At 38.6% G+C, this 20,136-nt stretch overlaps 1 protein-coding gene across 3 annotated transcripts in view; it reads right to left on the minus strand.

The window, feature by feature from the left end:
• EFNA5 (ephrin A5) overlaps positions 1 to 20,136 on the minus strand; it is a 217,390-nt gene that overhangs the window by 37,303 nt on the left and 159,951 nt on the right. For all 3 annotated transcript variants that reach the window (XM_082075424.1, XM_082075423.1, XM_082075422.1), the window contains exon 2: positions 2,087 to 2,379. In XM_082075424.1, the coding sequence (XP_081931550.1) occupies positions 2,087 to 2,379 (293 nt within the window). The remainder of the gene's footprint in view (positions 1 to 2,086; positions 2,380 to 20,136) is intronic.

Raw genomic sequence — 20,136 nt, forward strand, 5'->3', positions numbered from 1 at the left:
CATATTAAAAAGTTTTAAGTAACATCACTGCTTGCTTTTTAAATAATATCATTATTATTATTATTACTATGCTTCAGCACAAGAATAAACCTCTGTTATTCTGATGCTGAGCAACCAGTCATTAGAGGTTTTTATTTGCTGGAATAAAAATAAATGAATAGAACTAACCACTAGGAATCTATTTCCCTACAGATTTAGAAAGGGAAAAAAAAATATCTCAATGCTGAAGAAATGAGGCTGAAAAACAGGGATCATGCACACTCAGTTTCTCTGGTGAAATGAGGTGGAATGACTGTTTCACAGTAAAAAGGCCAGCTAAACATATGAAGGCAATATCTACAGCCTGTTGAAAGATTTCAACTCTCTAGTCTAAAACTAAAAACAGAAAAAAAAAAATTGCTGGAGAAGCCAAAACTTGTTAGGAACAGAAGATTCAGGTACAAAACCAATTGATGAAATAAGATCTTTGTTGCAAGATTAAACAAATGAGTCAGCTGAAGCAGTATCAACTCTACAGTGTGGCCAGGGAACCAGTTAGCTCAACCCACTGAATCACAGAATCACAGAATGTTAGGGATTGGAAGGGACCTCAAAAGGTTATCTAGTCCAATACCCCTGCCGGAGCAGGAACATCTAGATGAGGCTACACAGGAATGTGTCCAGGCGGGTTTTGAATGTCTCCAGAGAAGGAGACTCCACAACACCCCTAGGCAGCCTGTTCCAGTGCTCTGTTAATCTTACTGAGAAGAAGTTTCTTCTCAAATTTAAGTGGAACCTCTTGTGTTCCAGTTTGAACCCATTACCCCTTATCCTACCATTGGTTGTCACTGAGAAGAGCCTGGCTGCATCGTCATGACACTTACCCTTTATATATTTGCAAACATTAATAAGGTCACCCTTCAGTCTCCTCTTCTCCAAGCTAAGGAGACCCAGCTCCCTCAGCCTTTCCTCATAAGGGAGATGCTCCAATCCCTTAATCATCTTTGTTGCCCCGCGCTGGACTCTCTCCAGCAGTTCCCTGTCCTTCTTGAACTGAGGGGCCCAGAACTGGACACAATATTCCAGATGCGTCTCACCAGGGCAGAGTAGAGGGGAAAGAGAACTTGTCTCGACCTACTGACCACACCCCTTCTAATATACCCCAGGATGCCATTGGCCTTCTTGGCCACAAGGGCACAGTGCTGGCTCATGGTCATCCTGCTGTCCACCGGGACCCCCAGGTCCCTTTCCCCTATGCTGCCCTCTAATAAGTCATTCCCCATTCACTGGTTTTTAACCTCCTGATGTTATTACTTCCGTAGCCCCAGATGTTATCCTACGTCTCCTCTGGGTGCCCAGGCCAGCTCCAGTGCAGGCCTCCGTGAAGGAGAGTGCAGAGCCTGAGGAGGTGCCCCCCACTGCTTCAGGGAGTGGGCGTGAAGGTGTGTGAGGCCATTCATGCTCCCCTGCACGCGACCTGCTCCCATGGCACCCCATATCACCCACACTGACAGAAACAGCTCATCTGAGAAAGAAGGAGAAAAAAAAAAAAGGAAGGAATCAAAAAGGACCCACTTAGCTTGACATTAGGAGTATTTATCCTAAGAAATTAAAACTGTAAATTCTGCTGGACTACTTGACATCGGGACCCATACCACTTACAAACTACACAGACCTCACTTTCCTTAGGTGATAAAATATTACAGAGACAAGATTATTTCATCTAAGCAAATAAGAAAACCCAAGAATTTCACATCCAAAGGATTAATTATTTTTCCTCATATTTGGGCACAGTTTCTATCCTACCCTTCTTTCTCTCTCCTCCTCCACCTCAGAGTGCTGGAATAAACATAATAGTGTGCTTTGCTTTAAAAGTCAGCCATAGTTCAGTGAACTGGCTGACAGGCTATTTCATGTGAGAAAAAAAGCTGTGATTTAATCTCATTTTCACTAGCTAGATTCCTAGCTAATGTTGTATCTGGGGGTAGTTAAGCCTGCATTCATTGTAAGACATCTGTATCATATACCATTTGGTCCTCTGTATTTCCACAGAGCGTAGGTGAAAAATCTGTGCTGTGCAACAGTGGTAAAATCTCTATATACTCACAGATGTAGAAATATTCCCGGCCTGGCCTGAACTCAAATCCTAGTGAGAAGGGCGTGAAGAGCTGGAACTTTTCTGAGAACTTCAATGGTCCATTTGGGGAATGCGGCCTATTACACTCCCACCTCTTGAACCCTTTGGAGGTGTGATCGCAGGAGCTGTAGCCATCAAAGTTCACCATATATAGAACATAGCGTTCAGTCTTCTCTTCCGGCACTGAGTCTTCATAGTGAGGGCAGAACACATCCAGGTAGTCATTGATGCAGACATCGATGTGATAGTCACCTCGCTGGAATCTGAAATCACAGGAAAAGTTCAAATGTTAGCACAGTTAACTCAAGGTGACCTTATTGCAGAGTAACATTCTCATAAAAGGAGCATCACTAATGACACTTCAGGTTGTTGCAGTTTTGCACATTCAGTCTCAAAAATAACTCCTACAATTCAACAGAACTATCAGAGCCTGCTTATGCAGTACTATGATCCAACAGCCTTCTGGATAAAGGTATTGCTTTCTTCTCTTACAAAATGAGTCTCTTGCTAATGCACACCAAGTTACGGGCTATCCTTCCCTATGGTTTGTTGAATAAACAAAGAAAGTATCTGCTTTATTTGTGGTAATTTTTCTTCAACTGGAGAAGGAAGCAAGACGCAAAGCCAAAACTGCATCAGCCTCCCCAAATCAGTGTCTATACAAACATCTTAATATGCATGCAAATAAACAACCCAAGCACATCCTTTTCTCTGAATCACGCAGTAAACACCCCTGTGCTAAAAGCTGATTTGACTGCAAGTACTTATAGTTACTACAAGAGCATGAACAGCTTTACTCTTTCTTTTTGATTAGCAGCAGTTTGTCAAGATGCAAAGAAAAGCCTATATTGCTTTTTCTATATAAATTTGAAAAGCAGTGCATCTCCTTTCCAAATATACATGGTGCAGACATTGCTCTGTTCAGATAAAAGATTCTGGGATACGAATTATCAGCATTCAGGCTAACGTGATAGTCCTGAATGAGTGCCAGCTGAGAACTGCAGCGCAAGGTTATCAGCCCAGATGCACCGTATTATTACTATTATTATTACTGAGGAGTCCTTAGAGATGTGAGATTCTTGTTTTGTTGGGACTGGGAAGGTTGTCAGGTTTTTTTCCTCTCCATGCTTCACTTACATTACTTCTCTAATGCCTACCACAGTATCTGGAAGAAACCATGGAGACAAATTCAGTGATGGCCTCCATGGGAGCTTATACTATGATGGATTTAATGATTACATATACCAGGTCTGTACATCTATCAAACTCCTTGGGGCAGCCAAAGAAACCAACCACTGACCTACTCCACTTCAGGCTGACAGGGCTACTTGTAGCTTCTCTCTTTCACGGCTGCAGTTGTCAAGTGTACCACAGAGCAATAAAAAGGCCATGACAGATTTAACTATAATACTTCTTTTTAGCTGAGGGGCATATTTTAAACACCTGATGGGCTTGAAATCTGCCATCTGGATCCTTCTATCTAATTTCAGAGAAAAAGCAATGATCTGCTGGCCCTCTAAGGATAAATTCAGAGCAAGCTACACCTTTCCATATCCCTACAATAATTTAACTTCAATAAAATAGCTTTTTAAAGGAGAAAAACCGAATACGCATCAAAGCATGATATATCTGTATAATTTCAGCCAGTGCACAGACTCATGGTTCCATTCTGTAACACAGAAAATCCTCTCTGAGCCATAGGTCTTCCAGGAGAATTCACATTTATCTAAATCTTTAGTTAAAATAAATTTTTGTACTCCAGTGGCTTCAAAACCGGTCACCTGAACAGACATCACAATAAATTTTCAAAAATGTATTGTTTTCAAATTGGGGTCTGTTCTCTGTAACAGTTAACAGTATGCCATTTCTTACAGGTAATTAAAAAGAGTATCTTATAAGGTATGAATAGGAAAGCCACATTCTGGCAATGATAGCTCTGTTTTTTTCAATTACAGTTTTAGGAAGTAAAAATGAATATATATTTATTTATGTGTGTGTGTGTGTGTGTGTTTCTGCCTGCACACACTTTTTAAGCATGCAAGTGACAGACAATGCAGTTTTATCAAGGGAATCTCAAAGTTACCTCTTATATCAGCCTATGCCTTCATAATAGTGTCAAATTATGTTTCTGTGACAGAAGCTATATGCTTTCAGAACTACACTTAGGCAACGGTAGACATTCAGGATCAGAGTAGTCTCTTTAACCTTACTCTTGTAACAGCACCTTATGTGAACTGCTCCTCCATATTCTCTTTAGGACAGAGATAAATAGGAACTTCCCTAGTCCATTCATCAGGCCTGCTTAGGCACAAGGTACACTACACAGCTATTTCTCTCCTTTAACCAAAAGGAGAGTCTAGACAGACATCTCCCAGACAACAGAGATTGCTTCTTCCACGCTCAGGATCAGAGCATCCCCACACGTAGGACGTCAAGGAAGGGAGCCAGGAGGCCTGCATGGTTGAATAGGGATCTGTTGGGTATGCTCAAGCAGAAGAGGAGAGTTTACAGGTCATGGAAGCAGGGGCTGGCCACTTGGGAAGAATATAAGGCTGCTGTTAGAGGATGTAGGAAGGCAGCTAGGATAGCCAAGGCCTCCTTAGAATTACAGCTGGCGAGAGGGGTCAAGGACAGCAAAAAGAGCTTTTTCAAATACATAGCAGATAAAACTAATACCAGAGACAATGTAGGCCCACTGATGAATGGGATGGGTGCCCTGATGGCAGAAGATAGAGAGGGCAGAATTACTGAATGCCTTTTTTGTCTCTGTCTACTCTGCTGGAGGCTGTCCTGGGGAGCCCTGTACCCCTGAGACCCCGGATGAAGCCAGGTCAATGGAGGAGTTTGCTTCAGTTGATGAGGACTGGGTTAGGGAGCAATTAAATAGTCTGGACATCCATAAATCCATGGGTCCAGATGGGATGCATCCGTGGGTGCTGAGGGAGCTGGCTGAAGTCATTGCTGGACCGCTCTCCATCATCTTTGCCAAGTCTTGGGAAACGGGAGAGGTGCCCGAGGACTGGAGGAAAGCAAATGTCACTCCAGTCTTCAAAAAGGGCAAGAAGGAGGACCCGGGTAATTATAGACCGGTCAGCCTCACCTCTGTCCCTGGGAAAGTAATGGAACAGCTTATCCTTGCTGCCATCTCAAGGCATATAAAGGATAAGAGGGTTATTAGGGGCAGTCAGCATGGCTTTACCAAGGGTAAGTCATGCTTGACCAACCTCATAGCCTCTTATGATAATGTAACAAGGTGGATGGATGATGGCAGAGCGGTGGATGTGGTCTACCTTGACTTCAGTAAAGCCTTTGACACAGTCTCCCACAGCATCCTCACAGCTAAGTTGAGGAGGTGTGGTCTAGACAATAGCGTAGTGAGGTGGGTTGCAAACTGGCTTAAGGAGAGAAGCCAGAGAGTGGTAGTCAATGGTGCGGAGTCTAGTTGGAGGCCAGTATCTGGTGGAGTGCTGAGGGGTGACCTTATTAATGTTTATAAACATGTAAAGGGTGAGTGCCATGAGGATGGAGCCAGGCTCTTCTCGGTAGCAAACAATGATAGGACAAGGGGTAATGGGATCAAGCTGGAACACAAGAGGTTCCACTTAAATTTGAGAAAAAACTTCTTCTCAGTAAGGGTGACAGAACACTGGAACAGGCTGCCCAGGGAGGTTGTGGAGTCTCCTTCTCTGCAGACATTCAAAACCCGCCTGGACATGTTCCTGTGTGACCTCACCTAGGCCTTCCTGCTCCAGCAGGGGGATTGGACTAGATGATCTTTTGAGGTCCCTTCAAATCCCAAACATACTGTGACACTGTGATACATGGAAAGTAAGAAGGAATGGCTGCATGCAAAGCAGGTCTGAGGGCGAAATACACATCCAAGTCTTTTTTAATCCCAAACCCCTCAAAGCTATTGAAAGAAACACTTCAGAAACACATATCCAAGGATTTTAAACCACATCCAGGAGGAAAACACTTAACATTTACAAGCTGAAAATCTCTTGGTAGTAGTGTCATGTCAGGTACTAGACTGAAACAGAAGTTCCACTTCAAATGGAAGCACTGATCAATGTTTAGCCACTTACATATGTTGAGGAGCACAATATGTAGAGAGAAGGTGGAATCTGTTAGTAGATATATTTGTAGAAATAACAGGAATAGCAAATCTTCTGTTGACTGTATTTAAGGTTTAACAAGTCTGTCCTTTTTCCAGTCCCATTTGGAATAAAAAGCATGCTTTCCTACACTCTCTGGTAATGCTACAGATGCTCATTTCTCAGTTAGGTCTTCAACCTGTTCTCTCATACCGTCATCTGGACTCCCATGCAGTAAACAAGAACCATGCAGTGATCAGGATTCTTTATCTAAATCTCACTACTACAACCAGTCCTATCTAGATTTTATCTAACAGAACATTGTGGTGCTATAGAAAACAACCAAAAAGGCTTCTCTGAAACTGACAGGATCTACAAACCTTCTTGCAAATTATGTTATTTGTCTCCATGCTCTCTGGCTTACACACAGCAAAGCAGTGCTATTCTTCAAACATAATTAAGCTATGTTTTGTGTTAGGTGGCATTGAAACCATGTCTTGGAAACCCGCATACTACGTAGCTATTAGTAGTAGGCTATAAAAGCCATTTTGAAGACAGAGATAAATTGTAAAGTACCTTCTAAATCTAAACATTTCCATAACCAACAAACATCGGTTTGCTACACAAAACTTGCTTACTTCTTCCAGCAAAGACAGTCATATGAATGTTTCTGTGCTCGAGTGCCACTAATGAAACATTCAGGTATTCAGGATGCAGAGAAAGAACTCCATGATAAGTTTAACCACATAAACACAAGACAAGCAAAACATTTTCGAAGTAATTAATGCTTTCTGTATCCTGTTTCTCCATTAACACAAGTGAAAGTACACAGTCTATGGGCATATTTCTCTTCACAATTTTGAGTTCTGAAGCATTTGTGGCTCATCTAGAATTTAATAACTTTGCTGGTTACTGAAACAAGTAACAACTTATTTAAACAGATATTTTAAATGCAACAACAGTTTTGTTTGGTTTTGTTTGTTTCTTCCTTTCTTTCTTGGAATAAACACTATAAAAATCCAGTTTAAGAACAGCACAAATAACACTAATTGCCCATTATAATTTAGAAAGATAAAAAAATTCAATAGCTTCTGCTCGTTGCTTCCCATACAAATCTTACTAGTTATATTTTATCACTCTTCCTGTAAAATCAACACACTAGATGCTCTACTTCAAGGTAAGTGTACTGGAAAATTTTTGCTTTACTAGGTCAGCCTTCCTTTATTTGGAGACTGATCTGTCAAATGCATGTGGCAAGCCTTTGCTATGAAACAGAAGAGACTTCAATTTGCTGCTCTAACAATTAATTATGAAATTGTGGTCTTCAGTTTGGTGTCAGAAGGGACCAAATACAAACGGCCCCAATTCTGCCACGTGGAGCCTGCACAGACAGTTACACAAATGTGCAGAGGACACTGCCACTGCTGAATGCATTACACCACTTGCCTTCCTCTCAAGTGATAATCTGAAATGCAAAGCAACATCAACAAAATTCACTGAATAAATACAAACCATTATTACCCATAGTGCTTCAGAAACAGCACAGGAAGAAGTTACTTGTGTTTCCTATGGAAAAAAATACTTCTGCAAGCATCAGATGGAATACTGCTATAACTGCTGGTGGCTCAGCTCCTCCTTTTTACTTTTCTTGCCACTAAGCCAGTTTTGACTAAATTTAATGGAGACAAAGAGGTCTCAGAGAAAAGTCCATTCCTACAAGTATAATGAAAAAGGCAGCCAGGTGAGAAGATTCCATAAGTATCCCAACAAAGGCTGAACCACCAGTAGATTAGTTGTTATCAGTCAACAGAAACAACTCTTACAAATGCTCTAGACACAGGAAAATCTTCAACTGGAAAAATAAAGGAATGGGTTGAAAAAGTAAGTTTATTTCTGTTAGCTAGTTATGAAACTATCTGCTTAAATTATTAATAGCAGAGAAATGAGTATGAAGTAGGTATTTATATATGCAATAACACACAAATCCCAATAATTTTCTGGAAAACATTAGCATCTTTTGAAAAGACAACATTTTAATTGCTCTTAGGATATGATGATATCATTGCACACTACTGAGCTTGCCTCTGTTTAGGTGGCAAGTGTAGTGCATTAGACCATCGCAAGCTCCACTCACATGCTGTGACTGTAACACAGCAGGCTAATCTGTGCCTCATTATTCTTTTGGACAGTCCAAGCCTCCTCATTTCAACTAACTTAAAGATGTTATGTGTGATGTGGGAAATCTTGTGGTTGTTAATTATCTGGAGGGTTGTGGGATTAAGTTTACCATTTTACTGCAGATAATTTTAAAGATGCTATTTCTGTGCTATGTGAAAATAACCTCTTGAATACTTCTCTGCTCTTTTTACTGGCTTTGTCACAACATTTAATAAACTCTGTTCCCATAGCTCTGCTGACATCGACAATGATTCTGATGCACAAACAATTAAGTAATCAAAGAGCTATTTTAATTTTAGCTCTATTCAAACCAAAAGAAAATTCAACATTTTCCAGATGCTAAGAGAAGTGGGTTTGCTAACAGTCACAAGCCAGTGACATTTTAGATCTCTAGCAGAATATTGCTACCCTGAGCAAGAAAACAAAATCCCAAAACCCACTGTAATATAAAGGAGCTGTCTATGACCTTTTTAGTCCTTAGGCTGCAATTTCACAAGTAAAGACAAGTTCAAAACACCACGAGAAAGCATTATGTAGGAAGCAAAATACTGACAAAACAAAGAGAAACAACTAATCAAGGCTGTTGTTCAAAAACACTGTATTCAAAATTTATGCCTAGAGAAGACTGTATGTTAAGTACACAATGCAGAAAGAAACTTATTCTCTTGTCATTAAGTCCTCTATTCAATTACCATTTATTGGAGTAATTAAACACTGGGAAAGGATGCCAGGCTAATTGTTAGATTATGATAATTACACAGCTTTGCTGTGCTACGGCTGATCAAAATAAGATGTGGTCACACACACTCAGCTAAAGCTTCTCTGCAATCATTTGGCTTCCTTGGGAAACTTATTACTATAATAAGGCTACTTATTACTAGTTCATTATCAATCAGGCAGAGAAATTTATTATTTGTAACTTTTGTTTTACTTTCCCACCCACTCTGCCAAAACCAGCCTCCCAAAAGGTTGTGTCCAGGTCTCTGCCTTCAGCTGTCTCCCTTCCATCACAATTACACAGCTGAGCAGAATCAGATTCCTGCACTTGAAAGGGTTCATCAGACTTCAGATTACTGTTTCACAACCGGCTACAAGAGCCTATCACATTTCTTGAAAGAGTTGCATGATCTCCCTGCATTTCACTTCACATGTATCTGCCAGAGATCTACCTTCGCCTTTTATTCCTGCTCTGTCCGTCCCATCTGGGAGATTCTTCACACTGCTTGGATGGGTCCAAAAGCAAAACTTCAAACAAATGAAAATCAGAAAGAACAGAACTGTATTAAGCTGGACTTCATGACAAAAAGCATCAGATTTACATGGCTTGTCTCCCTGCAAAATCTTATGCCTCTACCCCTTAATAGCCAATGGTACAAGAGAGACATTGTGCCTTCCTATTTGGAGGGCTGGGCTTTTCTTCTTGTCAACAGGATTCTGCTCAGTTACCATTGTATCTGGTACATCATACTGCTTATTTAAATGAGATAAACAAGTGATCTACCACAGGGACTGGAACATGTGAAGAAACATAAATCAGTTTGAGCTAGCATTTAGGCTTTTAATTAAAAGAACACATTAAGCACTCAGTAATTCTGAAGAGTCAGAGAATGTTTGGGCAGAATAAAAGAAATTAACCCAAAAATACCACACTACTGATAATTGTTTTTATTCTGTGCTGATACAAATCTTTGACCTTTTGAAATGTCAGAAGCACCTACCTCTGCATAGGCAATTGATCTGGAAACTGTCCTTAGATAGGACAAGCCGAGGTTTACAGCACTACTGAAGTAACTGCTGAAGTATCACTTTATTCAACTTAATTTCTGCCATGCTATTAAGTTTACAGGTATCTTGCAGGTGACCACTTGCAAACTTTTAATTATCTTAACTTCCTGAACCAAGAAACCTCCTCAAAACCAGTCTGGTAAAAGCCTTTAACTTTCTGGAAAAAACAAAATCCAACCAATCAAAAACAAAACCCAAACCCCGGACTTTGTTTGTGTTTTTGTTGTTGTTCTTTTATTTTGGTAGGTGTTTTGTGGTTTTGCTTGGTTGTTGTTTTTACTGTTGTTAATAAAACCTGATTGTTGAAGACTTCCTAATGTGCCTTGAATGAAACACATCCTTTGCAAAACAAAGCAAACCTACATCCAAAAGGAGGCGGCTTCTATTAGCAGAATCATGACAAAAAGACTGCAAAAAACAAGGGGAACAGAGTATGTTTGAAGTGGGAATGGGATACATAATTTTTAAAATGTAAGAGTTCTTTGAATGGCATGTGTAGATTCCACTAATGTGAGAGACAGGAAATGCCCTTTTTTCCTGATTCTATTGCTGAACAAAAATTTCAGTTGCATCATAACAGTTAGCAATGACATTGAATTTAAATATAGACACATCTTTTATTTATTTTCATGTTTTAAAAGCTCTTTGAGAAACACATTGTGTAAAAATGTGTTTACTCCACTTAATGTTAATAATTTCCCACTTACACTTATAACTGTGTTTATTTGTACAGCTGGGTCCTGTATTGACTGTTATAGCTAGCACTGCAAAAAGATACATGCACCAAGATAAAGCAAACTTTAAAAACCAGAAACTAATTGCTCTTCCCTGAGAAGATATGAGAGAGGGAAGGAATAAACAAATCAAAATTTATTTCTTACCTACTGCAACACTGTCACGCACTTAACTTGCCATCATTCTGCACTTCCTATCTGATGAGGTGGACATTTTTCATTCTGTTTATTAAAACTGTATCCTCAGACCCTGCATTTGCAAAATTTGTTCAAAGCTGGCACACATGGCATTCACCTAATCTCTCAGAATTTCTCCTTTGCTGCAACTTCTGAAGCACTCATTGCATCTTGAAGTCTTCAGTGACACAGTCATGATGTGGATGATAAGGGTGATAAAAGGGTACAACATGTCTCAACATTGATCCCGAAGAGGTCAGGCTCACATTCTCAGCTGTTGCAGCTCCAACAGCTTTAATCCTCATGACTACAGATTTTACTTGGCTACTGACTTTCCATTGCTGTGGGCATTTAACGTGCAGAGATGGATGAAGAGAGGAGGGAGAAGAAAATAAAGGTAGACCTACTGTTCTGTGAAAGATATCACTTAGACATACAGGACAAATTTCAGTGTTGAAGACACTAGTAGTATAATCTGAAAGGTACCACACCCAACCAGACACTAAAGGCAGCCTGAGATTTGTGTTTGAAGCCTCTAAACACACTATGAATCCAAAATGTCTGGTCTGAAGCCAGTCGCTTTGTTAAGTTGATTTATGGACACAAATTCATTACTTGTGTTCACATTAGTACTACTCTGGAGTTCACCAGCAACATTTATCCCACTTTATCTGAGGTGGAAATAGGAGATCTGGTAATTACTACTCACATACTTTTAAATGGGGTCATCAATACCATCCATGCATGACTCTCCATTTGTCTACTTCAGACATTAACACCACACAAGATGTCAGCTTCATCGTTTATTCCATGCTTTTCCTTGAAACTGCAAAACCTACCTCAGTCACCTCTGGCCTATACCAGAAAAAAACTGCAGTTTGCTGATGTATGAGCTTATGTATGTTTCTTAAAAAAAGAAGAAAGTCTTACCTGATTCTCTGTTGTATTAACACACACCTTGCAATCAGACACAATTAGGATAAAATAACCTAGTCAGGATTTAAATTCTTAAAAACTCAAACCAAAATAAAAATTAAAAAAACCCCACAGGTAGAAGTAGTACTAAAGAGTCTGAGCTGGACTCCAAAAACATGTGTTGACCATGTGCCTAACCCAGAAGACAGTCTATCAGCCTTGATGGACTCAATGATCCTGAGGGTTTCTTCCAACCAAAATTATTCTATGATTCTGTGAATGTGATTCTGTGACTGGTATTTGCTAACTCTGCCCTGGGTATGTGCTGACATCTGTAAATGGATAGGGAGAACAATGCCCTTCCTGCAGAAACATCTTGCTTCGCACACTCATGAAAGAATGCTCATCCAACGAGCATGTTGACCTGCACACTGAATAACAAGGAGAAACTGCAGCCTGTTTCCAGGAGGAAGTGTACGTAATGAAAGTCAGTTTCAGCAAATCTATTATGCTACTGATAAATGAAAAGCAGAGTGATGGCTAACTTGAATAAACTGAAATCTCCATCTCTTCAGTACTTCTACAGAAAAACCACTGCATCAATTTATATCACTAAATATATGGGCTATATTAGAAAAGAAACACAAATTTTGATAAATGTGAGTATCTGTTGCATATATAATGACACTTGCTGTTGCATTACAAATGTGACTCTCTGACATTAAGCTATAGCTTTTTATTATTAATCTCTCAACCTGTCAACAAACTTAATTTGAAATATTTTGTGATCAAATTAGAATTTGGAGACTCAGGCACCTAATAACTTGTAACTGGTAAAATCTAACCCTGAATTTCCCAATATTTAAGTGTATAAAATGAAACTAATCCTTAAGATGTTTCACAGTATTTTTATGTTTAATAAATTGCGTATGTTTTAATAAGCTATGGTCATCATCCACATCCTCCTGCTAAAAGGAATTAATCCAGATGTAATATAAAATAGCCTGAGCAAAATGTAGAGGAAATAATAATCACAGACCCATACAAACAGAACCAGAAACATAACAAGATACTCCAATATCAAACCATGTCTTGCTATTAATGTGAATGACCTGCACATTCGAATCCATTCTCAAAAGCTATTTGAACTTGTTCACATAAAAACAAAGTTAGAATAGCTAACAAGAGCACAAATATATTTGCAGATATTTTGCTATCAGGAAAACAAGCTTCAACCAATAAATTTATTTCTTGCTACACAATTGCCTTGCGTTTATTTAAAAGACACAGAGGAAAAACATTTCCTACCCTGACACAGACACAGCATATTAGAGGTCCTATGGAGAAACATAACAACTTAACCTTCTTCCTATTGCCCTTCTATACCAGTCTCTCTCTTATGCTAGACAAACCAGTAAAAGAAGAACAACCAGAGTTTCAGCCTAAATACTGCAGCAGCACCTAGTAACACAGTTATTTTTAAAGTCAGAAATTTTTCATTTCATTTCATTCCTGTCATTTATTCTAAAGATTTATAGCACATAGACTACAGAATCATTAAACAGGTTTAATCTTAATAAACCTGGTCTCTGAACAACAGGACTTAAAATGTTTTTTCACCTAGAGAAATCTGAGGTAAGACAGGGCCTGATCCAGGTCAATTTCTCTCTTTACAAATAAGATCTGAAAAGCTTTGCACTATAGGCTGCCCATTAGCCTGTAAAATACCAAAGACATTACAAAGATTGTGATCTGATGGGCAACACTATTTGTGTGTTGTTTTTTGGTTGTGTTTTTTGTTTGGTTGGTTTTGGGTTTTTTTGGATTTTGTTTTCGTTTTTCACTGAATGAGATTGACAAATGGTGGAATTCAATGTAGCCTTTATATTATTCCACTCCCATTCCTTTTCAATTTATGAAGCTCCCATAATGTGGCTCCTATTGTGGGGAATTCTTATGTCTTAGAGAGTAACAGGAACAGCTCTTCAATATGTGTAAATAAAGCTTGAATTAGTAAAAGGTGCAAAACCTGGTCATCTACTTTTATATGCACATGAAAAGTACTCATATAGGAGAAAAATAGGGAGGAAAAAAATGCATTGCTCTCAGATCAAACAGAAATTTCAGAGAAGTAAAAATGAAGCTATTCTTTTAATTTTCCTCTTGCATTTTTCCTAAAAGTGTTTCTAAATAAATATTAAATCAAGAAAGCCAATGGCATCCTGGGGTGTATAAGAACAGGGGTGGTTAGTAGGTTGAGAGAGGTTCTCCTCCCCCTCTACTCTGCCTTGGTGAGACCATATCTGGAATATTGTGTCCAGTTCTGGGCCCCTCAGTTCAAGGACAGGGAACTGCTGGAAGGAGTCCAGCACATGGCAATGAAGATTATTAAGGCAGTGGAGTATCTCCCGTATAAGGAAAGACTGAGGGAGCTGGGTCTCCTTAGCTTGGAGGAGACTGGGGGGGGACACCTCACGAATGTTTATAAATATGTAAAGTGTGAGTGTCATGAGGATGGAGCCAGGCTCTTCTCGGTGACAACCAATGGTAGGACAAGGGGCAATGAATCACAGAATCACAGAATGTTAGGGATTGGAAGGGACCTCGAAAGATCATCTACTCCAATCTCCTTGCCGGAGCAGGAACACCTAGGTGAGGTTACACAGGAAGGCGTCCAGGCAGCTCTTGAATGTCTCCAGAGTAGGAAACTCCACCACCTCCCTGGGCAGCCTGTTCCAGTGTTCTGTCATCCTCAATGGGTACAAACTGGAACACAGGTGGTTCTACTTCAATATGAGAAGAAATTTATTCACAGTGAGGGTAACAGAACAGTGGAACAGGCTGCCCAGGGGGGTTGTGGAGTCTCCTTCTCTGGAGAAATTCAAAACCCGCCTGGACACATTCCTGTGTAACCTCATCTAGGTGTTTCTGCTCTGGCGGCAGGATTGGACTAGATGATCTTTTGAGGTCCATTCCAATCCAAAACATCCTGTGATTCTGTAATTCTAACCTTCAAACTCTACTGAAATCACTTCATTTACAATTGAACAATGACCTTGTCTGCATAAAACATAGTAACTATTTTTAAAAGTACAGACAGTAAGATAAGAAGATAATATCACAGACAAATTAAAACACTGGTTTCTTCCCCTGCCCTCCCTTTTTCTTCGCATTTATTAGAAATACACCTGAAGGCAGGTGTGAGGAAGGGACTGCACAGGTCTGGCATGAATTATTATTGTCTATTGGGAAGACTTTGCATTGTATCTTAAACATTAAAAAGAATTATTGAGCATACAAACTATTTCTTCCTTTCATTCTTACTCTTAAGTAATAGTTTAGCAATAAAGAAACAAACAACAAAAAATCCTAAAACTCAAGAGTGAAGTGTTCATAGTTAAGCACATAGTTGGGTCACAAACACGTAAACTCAGGCTAAAGAGAAAGCACATACAACTCAGACCACTTGTGTAGGCAAAATCCCAGTTACAGCTATGAAAAGCAATGGAAGCAGTCATCTTGACTCAGAGCAAATTCCCATCAAGGCTGAACAAGATACTCCCAATACTGGAAGATGTCTAGACTATACTAAATACCTATACAGTCATACTTCTCCAGCCTATTCTCATAATGGCCACCAAGCTTTTGCATAGCCAAAGGTTCAGATTCTTTGTGTTTAACGGAGAATGATGAATTTTTCTTCACCCATTGGTCTGACCATTTTTTTGAACCCCTGGAAACTTTTGGAATTTGGTGTGCTATGGTCTGTAGACACTGAGTTGTACAGCTTGGGTGCCAAATGGAAAAGTAGCTGCTTCTCTGCATTTCTGAGCCTGACACTTGACAATTTCTACCAGAGACACAATTTGTACCATGAATTTTATACATAAGAAATAAATTTATAATGATGCTACACTGTTTAGAAAAAGAGTGATGAGAAATTATACAGCTGATTACAAGTGTCTAAGCAAGTGAAGCAGTCCTCAAATGCTTATCAATTGAACATTTTCACCTTTCCTACCTCTAAGAGTCAGAGGCAAGAGTGCTCCTCGTCAACCCCTCAGAGACAAGACTCTGTGTTTGGAGACAAATTTACTTATTGGAGAAAAAGTAAATCTTGATTTCTGCTATACCAGTTTGTAATTTTATTCACAACAAACGCTTATATAAAAGAATATATCAAAATCTCTGTTTAAATGCACCTCACCAGCTCTCCAAGGAGGCTGCCACATAAAAAAGTCCAGTCAAATGAAGGCTGCCTAGTTTTCTACCATTTGCAATACAAGTTTAGCTAAGGATTGACTGAAACAGAATAAAGATCTCAAGATTTGTCCTTTCACTTTGTGCATTCCGACTCAAAACAAACCCAGTGCAACTGAAAAGTCTTTTATTGCACTTCAAAGATTCTTAGACTTCTATATTGTTCTGCCTGTTTCCTGATTTAGGGATGCACACTTCATAATCAGATGGTCATTTCTTCAGGAACACTCTTCTATTGCTCAAGCTTGTTCTCCAAGATTGTTGAGAGGTTATCTATGCCCCAAAGACACGTTACAAGAATTTTTACAATGAAACAAATGTAATAAAAGTTGTTTTACACCTGCTTTTTCCTACCACATGGCAAGAAACATCTGTAGAGACCTCTACTACTTTCCCTCGAATGAAAAATCTTCTGAAGTATGCCTTCCAAGCTTCAGGAGCAAAAAGCAATTTAAGGCTTTGGTGTTCACCAGACTTGCAGACAACATACTGAACAGCTGGAGGTCATTTGCTTTGTTTCCCTAACTTTTCCCTTCATCAAGTGGAAAAATATCTTAACTGTTTTGTACATTAAATATGTCAAATGAAAGACAAATAATGGTTTTAAATATATCATCAATAAGTTTTGTTTTATTTTGATGTTAACTTAAGTATGGTGTTGTATCTATTTTAGCTCTTACATCAAAGAAAGCAAGCATCCTGAACCTTCCAAATCCTTTAAAGAAGGTTAACAGTTCCTTGGATTACAGGAAGAAACAAACTGACAGAAAACTGCTGCCTTTTGCTAAACTATTAGACTGGTTTTGCTGAGTTGCTCAATCAAGCTGTTTAACTGTTTGTGTAATTTTTTTTTCCATTTCATCAGTTATTTTGCTTTTGGTTATGAAATAGTTCTGTTAATGAGCAGCTTCTTCAGCTTTTCAGTGCATTTTCCCCCTTACTCACACCTTAGCATGTTTTAACTCAGGCATTTAAATGCACTTAAACATAAGTTAAGAGATCTTCTGTTAGGTTACAGAATGGTCTGAGTAACAGTGCATGAATATTTATTCTCTATTTAAATCATAGCTATGAGTGATGTTAAAAATACTTCCTGACACAGTAGCTCCCAAGTTCCCAAAAGGTTACAGATATGTGACTATTAAGGTCCTCTGTTCTAATAAGCAGCTCTGTTCAAGGGCAATTAAGATGATGCTTTAGAATTAAGTGCATACTAAGCCAAAGGATTTAGGTAAATGGTTAAGTGCTTTCCTGAGCTGAGGCCTAACTATGCAGAAAGCATCCAACAAAGCAGTGAACCTGCATGGACTACACAGTGATGCAAAGTTATTGTTATGTTGATGTCAGAGGAAAACTACCTCAGCCAAAGAAGAACATGTGCGCACAGCATTTTATGATATGAAACATGATAATGAATAACAATAACTTCATACTGAGAATCATTCATTACCAATATTATTATTACAGTAATTCCTCTTATGACTTTCATTTAATTATTCTGTCTCCAGGAAATTGAACTACAGAAATCTTAGCAGTCAATATTTGACTCTTAATCCACCAAGGGAGAGAGTTAAAAAGCTTTTACTTTAATGACCAGGCCCCTTTTATGGCATAAAAGAAAAAATTCTTACCAGGATTAGCATTTTAAATATGGTCCTTTGGTCCATTAAAAGGTCATGACATTACCACCACTATCTCCACACTAAGCAAGATAAAAAAGGATCTGAGACTTTATCAATATGCTACCATTGATTTTACCAGTAATCTGAACATAGGTGGCAGCACGTAATTCTTATATGTTCAAACATTAAAGCCTAATTCATTTCACCCATGTAATTTTCCAGCTTTTATGTGCTGAGATGATGCTCTTGATTAAACACCCAGACAGCAAAAGCCTAAATCAACTCCACTGGTTAGTATTAGTTATGTATGTGTGTGTTGCACAGAAACACAGAGTCTGTTCAAATGTGTGTGCTAATAACACATGGGGTATGGAATATTTACTCTTGTTAATGCATTAGAAATTAGTAAACTTGCATTAAGGCTAATTGAAACCTGTTATTCCTTTCAAAATAAATTATTTTAAGCTTCTCAACCTGAAACACAGAGATAATTTTCCAGTGAAGTACAATAGAGAATACGACTTCTTAACATGTTGGGGTTGATTGGCTAAACATTGTTTCACTCACTTCTATACCCTTAAAATTACTATCGATTTTTATCTGCTGAACATTATTATTTAAATTCCTCAAAGTAGACAAAACTCAAGAATCTCCATACTGCTGTCTAACACTACAAAAAACAGCTCCTGTTCCCAAAATTTTGTTCAGTCACAGTGACAGCAAGATAACATAGCTGAAAAACAGCCACTTAGTGAGCTGAGTTCTTCCATCAACAAATACATAAGAACCAGGTTGACATGACTAATTACTTTTAAGAATGGATTAAATTTGGTGTAAAACTCCCAGTTTTTACCAAGAAGCAATTCTTCTATTCAATAATAAATGAAGGAATCCATATTGTGAAAAAACAAACAAACAAACAAACTTACAAATTTTTCATCACTCCATACTGATTTGTATGCTAGAAAAATGTTATGAAATTTATATTAATAGTACCAATAAGCTTCAGAGAGTCATGGCAGGTGTTGAGGGGAATACCACTTCCATCACTTTTCATGCTCTGCTTTGCCTATGTAAGGTATAAGATAAACATGCTTTTTCTATTTTAAATACACTGGGCTTATTTCATTTTTTTTAACAATGGTAAATCACACACTATTAAAAAAGGAGACCAGAAGCTAAAGAGAGGCATTATTGAATAATTAGGGGTTTTTAAGAATACAGCAGAGAAAGAGGACAACTCAGTTAATCTGACAGCTTGCAATTTACTTCAGTTATACACAATCTGTAGAGAAAAATGTCCACCCCACAAGAGCTACTGGATCAAGTTTCACCAGTTGCAGAGGGGCAAAATAGGGAGCCTGGTTTCAGCATGTAAATGCATGGGATGAAAAGAACAAAATCAGGCCTATTAATTATAATATTTAGTTCATTTAGATATCAGGTAGACCATTTAGGTACATAAACTCCAGCGAAGCAGAATAGCATCAGCTGTGTGCAAAAATAAGAGGGAAAAATCAGAATTAATGACTGAAGCAGACTGCTGGCAGAAGGGGCATGCTGCCATTTAAAAACACAAAGGTTCATCACATGGCATGCCCAAGTTGTGTATTTGATTACATAGCCAACTGTTTAAATACATGTGTTTATGTATGAAAATAAATGTTACTGATAAAATACAGAATTAGGTACATACTCGCTAACATACACAGAGTATATCAAAATAATGTCTACAATTCTACACTACACACTAGAAACTTAAACTTCGTATCTCTTGTCTAGGCTAGTAAGCTTTTTCTTTTGAAAGACAGCTAATGCCTTCCAGTATCATTGTAATATAAATAAACATGCACACAATCAAGCACTTTAATAGAAGAAAAGAGGGTCTTAATGACAACAGGTGGAGCAAAACAGGTATTTCTCAAACACTTGTTGATAGGATTCAAGAGTGCTCAAGGCCATCTGATGCTTAGGGCCACAGGAGAAATCAGCAGAGACCTAACCTAGCTAATTGTCTCCCTTGATTGTGATGGTTCTGATTAGAAGAATAATCAGCTCTCAGCAGCCCTTAGGCAAAAATGCCAACTGAGGGCGATTTTTTGTTTGTTTATTTGTTTGATGATGATGCATTGCAGAATGAATGCCAGGTCACATCATTAAACTACTCTTCCAAATATTAAAGGGGTTTCTATATGAACAAAGCAAATAATTCCCTTCGTAATTAGCCTGAACATTCTCCTTCTGTCATTTTGAGA

Source organism: Streptopelia decaocto (genome assembly GCF_964273445.1).
Source record: "Streptopelia decaocto genome assembly, chromosome: Z".
NCBI classification, from domain to species: domain Eukaryota; kingdom Metazoa; phylum Chordata; class Aves; order Columbiformes; family Columbidae; genus Streptopelia; species Streptopelia decaocto.